This window comes from Sinocyclocheilus grahami, unplaced genomic scaffold (genome assembly GCF_001515645.1).
Source record: "Sinocyclocheilus grahami isolate Dianchi unplaced genomic scaffold, SAMN03320097.WGS_v1.1 scaffold175.1, whole genome shotgun sequence".
Lineage (NCBI taxonomy): Eukaryota > Metazoa > Chordata > Actinopteri > Cypriniformes > Cyprinidae > Sinocyclocheilus > Sinocyclocheilus grahami.
This window is the reverse complement of record NW_015505354.1, coordinates 1,285,893-1,292,747: the sequence shown is the minus strand read 5'-3', so window position 1 is coordinate 1,292,747 and position 6,855 is coordinate 1,285,893. Positions and strand designations below refer to the sequence as shown.

The following is a 6,855-nucleotide window of genomic DNA, read 5'->3' as shown; positions in this document are numbered from 1 at the left end:
AAAAAAAAAAAAAAAAAAAACATTTTTTTTTAAAAAAAAAACTACTTTATTTCAACAATTCGTCTCCTCCGCATCACCCTGGTACCATTTTGGAATTTTATTGGACGTAAACAACATATGCTGTTCTTTGCCAGCTGCGTCACGCCGGATCGGTTTCCTACGTTGTTGTGATTTGATCTGAACGGAAACAGCGTATCAGTGTGACGCAGCTGACACAGAACAGCATACGTTCTTTACGTCCAGCGGATATTCTCCAAAATGGCACCAGGGTGATGCGGAGACGACGAATTGTTGAATAAAGTAGTTTTTTAAATTTTCTTTTGCACACAAAGTATTACTTTTGCGCGCAAAGAACCACTGATGTCACACATGGATTATTTTACAGAACTCCTTGCTACGTTTCTGGACTTGGGAACATTTCAGTTGTATTGCTGTCTATGCAGGGTCAGACAGCTCTTAGATTCCAACAAAAATATCTTAATTTGTGTTCCGAAGATGAATGAAGGTCTTACAGGTTTGAAACGACATGAGGGTGAGTAATTCATGACAGAATTTTTATATTTGGGTGAACTAACCCTTTAAGCTAAGACTCCTATTGTTACATCCCTAGGATGTATGTATTTAAAAGAGTAATTGTTGAGGTGTTTTTCCACCTTTTTGGGTGTGGTTATGTGTCCCCTGTGTGTGTGCTCTCTCTCTCTCTCCTCCTATCTCGCTCACTCTCTGCTTGCTGGGCAGTTCCAAATTACCCACAGGTGGTGCTCATCAGAGAGTTCGCTGCAGACGGAACACAGCTATAAAAGAGCAGAGTGAACCCTGTTTGGGGAGGCTCATTTCTCCCCTGCTCCAGACTTGTGTTGGGTGTTTTCTCTTTAAGACAGCTGTTGATTGAAGGGGTAACTTAAATAGTTGTCTGTTAAGTGTATACTTCTGAAAGTGAGTTGCATCCCGATTGACTAGCTGATTGTGTTGTAACCATACAGTGTATGTAAATTTACTTTATTCTTACTTTGCCTGTTACGGTATTAAAAGGTAATGTAACTGGTTTTGGTTTATTTGGTTTGTGCTTAGGTTGGAAGCTGTAGGGAGAGGGTGCCATTTGATTGTGTACTCCTGTTTATCCCTGTTTTTGGTTAGTGAGGGAGTTGAGGAAAGCTTATGTTGTTGATTTCTTTTCCTTTACTCGCATAGGTTATTTAGTACTCCTCCTGTTAGTCAGCTGCTATTTTGGTTGTTGTTTTGGCCAGGCTCTCTCCTGAAGATATTTATTACTTCCACAAATCTGGCTTTCCTAAATAAAGTTTGCCAAACTAGGTGGTGTTGTTTCCATTTTTCTGGAGCAGAGAACGTGAGTGATTCCTCCGCGTTTTATTAATTTCTTCCATATAAGTTTTAGCTAAGCTGTTACTCCCACTTCCCAACCCTAGACTGGGGATGGGATCGTAACACCTATGTAGAAATTAAGCTAAATTAGGAGCTTTCTGAGAGGATTCTTAGAAGCTTTAAGAATACAGGCCCTGGTCTTCATTCATCATACCTGGTCCTTGGGTTTTAACTGTAAATTTCCCTACACCAGGCTTTAGTCAGCTGTGAACGCTTGATGTGACTGGTGGTTGGTGTGGAATTTGTCCTGTTCATCCTCCACTGTGATTGGATGGCTGACTACAAAATTGACAGTGACAAGTGCTGTGTTTTACCCAAAGATGAACATTCTTCAACTCTCGGTGCAGAGACAGAGAGAAGAAAAAAAATGCAGAGCACTAAACACTCAGCACCTAATCACGCTCCTGGCATTTATAAAAATAAAAAAAAGGGTGCCCCCATTGAATACAATTGAGAGAGAGAGAGAGAGAGGAAAAAAAAAAAAAACACCCGCTAGCCTTGGATAAAACTGCTTTGGTGGACTCGCAACCTAAGGGGCAGATTTAGAATGAATGGCCTCAGTTCTCTGTTTTCACACAGCTTAAAAAAAAGTCAAAATTAACCAAACTGGATCTTATTTTGCCCTTATGTTTTAGACAGAGTAAGCATTAAATACCCCCTGGAAACATCTGTCTTGTAATAGAGGCGATATCAAATATTCCAGATGATAGTTGGATATGAAAAGATTCAGAAGTGGGTGGGCGGCATAACGAAGCATGATGAGTAATTTTATATTACAGTAATGATACTGGAAAATGTTTTATTATATAACATGTAATAATGCCTATTTTTGGTGTTCCAGCAAAGCAAATACTTCACAAATGAGAGGTACTTATTTGGAACTTGGACTCAAACCATTTACTAGCAATAGTAGAGTGTGCAAGCTTAAAAGAAAAAAAAATCAGCTCAAGTGTGCAATACCTGGCATGCCGCTGGAGAATCGGTCTTTAGAGTTGTGTGGAAGACATGAGGATGAGAAGTTCATGGAGGGCAGGGGCTTCACACTGGGCACCTGAAAAACAACTCAAATTCAAAACTAAAACAAGGCTGTAAAAAATAATTTGGAGACACTGCTAATCATGTGACAGATGGCTTATTATCCTCCTATAGATCTTGTCGTTCATTCTATACAGCAGGTTCTTTTGCCACTAATTTTTTTCAGATCTTTTCAGAAAGATTATTTATACAACCTTATTTTTAGATGTAACCTAGTGAAACAGGTTTGAGATTGCTGAAGCCTTCAATAAAAACCTCATCATAGGAAATCAAGCATATAAACCACATCCTGTGTTAGAAATGTTTGCAGAAAACAATTCTGCAACCAGTTTCTTTGACTCATTGTTTACACTAGTCATGTGTATTCAGTAATACAATACATCACGATAATTAACATACACTATATTGTAATTGTGGGCACTTCAAAATACAGTGAATAATTGTTTATTACAAATGATTCCGATTTTTTTAATGCATTTTAAGAATACTTTTCCAATTAACTGGTTTAAATGCACAACACCGCTGTATGCTGCGTCAAAGGGGCCTGCACACTGATGTAAACAAACCCAACACGGATAAGAACTGCATGGCGGAACGTGTAAAGGAGACACACTAAATGAAAATGCACATTCACTCTCTGACAGCAGAGCACGGTTAGAACAGCAGAAATGCAGCCATAACCCGGTAAACAAAGCAGCAGTGCTACCTTGTTTCTGAACAGTATTTAAATTATTTAAACAGTCATTCAGATTTTTGTATACACTATGGTGTTCATCCCAGCACTGAATACTTAAATACTTAGACTTAGGCCCAATCCCATTTCTACCCCTTAGCCCTTCCCCTTTCCCCTACCCCTCCGTTTTGCGCGTTCACGTGAAGGGGTGTCTTGATTCTCTTTTGGTTGGAGGAGTAGGGGTAGGGGAAGAGCCAAACAGCCCTTCAAACGAAGATTTTTCGGGACCACACTTCAAACAAAGGGGTATGAATTAGGCCTGGGCGATAAGACAGTATCGATATTTATCGACGGTACACCTTCTTCGATAACGATCTAAAAAATGTTTGATATAGTGCACGATATAGGCACGTGCTATGAGTGACTCAGACAGCACACACAAACACATGCTGAATTGAGTGCTGTGCCTGCCTGTGATGAGGAGATTGTGAATATAAAAATGAATATTAGTTAGAGAGAGAGAGAGAGAGAAAAGTTGCGTGTATGCTGGTCTGTGCGTCTCTTTGCAACAAGTGAGTTTACTTCAAAAACAGCGATTGCATTTTCTCGTTTCTCGAAAATATAATGTAGCGATTTGATATTTAAACCGTCATTAATAAAAGTCATGGGTAGGGCTGACACGATTATAAAATTTGGCTGATTGTCTAAAAATTAGTCACGGTTATTGCGATTAATTGTCTTTTTTATGGCTTTCATTATATAATTGTGATTCATTTAAGGGTTCAGTAAATAATTATGATGTTATCTTTTAATCTTTTTTGAGTTATTATTTTGCAGTGTAAGAATTCATTGAGTATTTCAAATTCTAAGAATCTGCCAATAGCGAATGAACACCAGCGCTATTATTATTATAATATTTTTTTTTACAGAATATCAGTACTGTGTTTGTAGAAGTAATGGTCACTTTTTTTAAAAACCCTTTGTTAAACAATCCACTAAATGGAGAGAAAAAATAAATTTGAATAAAAATATAAGCTATGAAATTAAACTAGCTGACTGTATAATTTAGCAGCAAAAACAATATTTAAAAAAAAAAATCTTGCACCTTATACAATTTAAACATGTTTATTCTGTTGACTATTTGTATTATTACAAAATACATTCATGAAAATAAGATAGAAATCATGAGAAAAATAAAAGCTTCTAATAATCTTTGATAATGTGAAACACTTTAAACAGAGCGGCACAAAGCTCTTATGCACATCCAGGGTGCAGAATGATGTTCTTGAAGCAACATAAGTCACAGCACGCTGCACTCCACACGGTACAAAACAAAGAGAAGAGAAATAAGAGCAATAAACCCAAGCAAGATGTCATGTTATGCAAATCCGCAGACCTTTATCTACACATCAAGTATTATAATGGCAATCTATCATCTTGGAGAGAGAGTTTTACTGTGCTGACTGTTTTAACTGAACGTGATGTGCTGTTTGAATGCTGAGTGGAGAATAACTGACGGCTGCAGCAGAAGGAAGATCAATTTCTGTAAACTTAAATTTAACAATGTAAATACAATTCTGTCCCTCACATTAAGATATGGAATGGCTTCAGATGATATAGGCTATACAGTGCATGAAAACCAAACTGGTGCTCTTCTGTATCTTTTGGTGTATGACTCCCCCTTGTGCCATATAAAAAGCACAATCGCGGTTGTCTGAAACAACCACGGTTCGAGCAAATAATCACGATTAGACGGTTATTTAATTATCGCGACAGGCCTAGTCGTGGGGCAGCATTGACAAGTTTCTTTGCTCCTGGATGTGAGAGATCTCCGATATGTGTGTGTGTGTGCGCGCCAGTAAGCAGCGCGTTAATATAGAACGGTAATTAAAGGCGCTAATGCACACCAGTATTGATTAGGGGTGTAACGGTTCACAAAATTCACAGTTCGGTTCGATACGATGCAGTGGTGTCATGGTTCGGTACGTTTTCAATAGGGCTGGGTTTTGACAAAAAAAAATGTCATGATTCGATTCTCATTTACAAGCTAGCGATTCAATTCGATTACTGATTTGATTCAATATAGATTATTTTGGATACATATCAGGTACAGTACATGCCAAATTTCTCAAGGAAAAAAAAAAACTCTCAACTAATGCTGTAAAATATACATGAGTCAGTTGGTACTACATTACTATAATATTGAAGGATAAAATTGACTGATTTGTAGGCTAATATACAACTGCTAAAATTACACAATGAAGTTTTTAAATAATATTTACAATTAGTATATAATACTTCTACTTCAAGTAAATTTTTTGAAATATAAACATTTAAATGGTGGCTGTCAAAAACTTGATGGATTAATTTAAACTAATTAAACATTGAAGAACAGTAAAAATTATAATGAATGTTATATGGTGCATATATGTAGCAAAATGCAATTTACAAGCCGTTATATTGACGTCTTTGCGCGGCTGAAACACTAATTGAGAGATTACATGAGACAGGGTAATGATTGTAAAGTTGTACTTTTTCTTTTAACTTATCTTCGGATGTTTAGTCATGTTTATTTTGTACTGAAGCTGGTATTAATGTGGAGGAGATGATTAGTTCACGTGTGCCTCGCACTACAGCGTCTGCTGAACTGAGGCGCTACAGCGATCTGTCACTCCACATTAAATAGCTCCAAAACGGCATTTATGGTTTAAATACTGCAATACAATGGACAGAATTTGAAATCTAAGACTTTGGTTCATATTAAAAGCACAATGCTTATTGCGATATATTGGATGGGAAGTACCCTTCAATGTTCCATCCATTAACTGAAAACAGGCTAGAATAATTGATTCTTGGGATTAAAGAACTGATATTGTTCCGTAAAAATGAGAATAGATTAAAATCAAGATATCTATATTTTTTACCCAGCCCTAGTTTTCAATACAGCAAAAAGAAAGAAATGCCATAGAAATGTCCTTGATTTTTAAAATTTTTTAATCATGATTTGTTACAGTGATTTGTTTTACTCTGTCTAAATCTGTTGGAAATGCCTGCCTAAATGCTGCGGGGATAGTTTGTAGAGTGTGCTTATCTCCTTGTTTTTGTCTAGTTCCATAATTCTAATATTGATAGGAACCGTCTGCTGAACTGAGGCGCTACAGCGATCTGTCACTCCACATTAAATAGCTCCAAAATGGCATTTATGGTTTAAATACTGCAATACAATGGACAGAATTTGAAATCTAAGACTTTGGTTCATATTAAAAGCACAATGCTTATTGCGATATATTGGATGGGAAGTACCCTTCAATGTTCCATCCATTAACTAAAAACAGGCTAGAATAATTGATTCTTGGGATTAAAGAACTGATATTGTTCCGTAAAAATGAGAATAGATTAAAATCAAGATATCTATATTTTTTACCCAGCCCTAGTTTTCAATACAGCAAAAAGAAAGAAATGCCATAGAAATGTCCTTGATTTTAAAAAATTTTTAAATCATGATTTGTTACAGTGATTTGTTTTACTCTGTCTAAATCTGTTGGAAATGCCTGCCTAAATGCTGCGGGGATAGTTTGTAGAGTGTGCTTATCTCCTTGTTTTTGTCTAGTTCCATAATTCTAATATTGATAGGAACAATATTTTAAAAAGCCTCAAACTGCCAAGAATGCCCACAACAGATGTCTGTACCTACAAACCTCTGAAAAATTAATTTGAAAAGTCTATGAAACCTCCTCCTATAAAACTATATAATATTTTAGGGG

The 6,855-nt window shown here is 36.6% G+C and overlaps 1 protein-coding gene across 7 annotated transcripts in view; it reads right to left on the bottom strand.

The window, feature by feature from the left end:
- The window catches only part of LOC107593693 (uncharacterized), a 43,495-nt gene that overhangs the window by 21,817 nt on the left and 14,823 nt on the right, over nt 1-6,855 (bottom strand). For 6 of the 7 annotated variants that reach the window (XM_016283548.1, XM_016283543.1, XM_016283542.1 and 3 more), the window contains one exon: nt 2,344-2,434. In XM_016283548.1, coding sequence (XP_016139034.1) covers nt 2,344-2,434 — 91 coding nt within the window. Of the gene's footprint in view, nt 1-1,533; nt 1,645-2,343; nt 2,435-6,855 lie in introns of those variants that run through there. The other variant, XM_016283545.1, reaches the window with a different exon arrangement.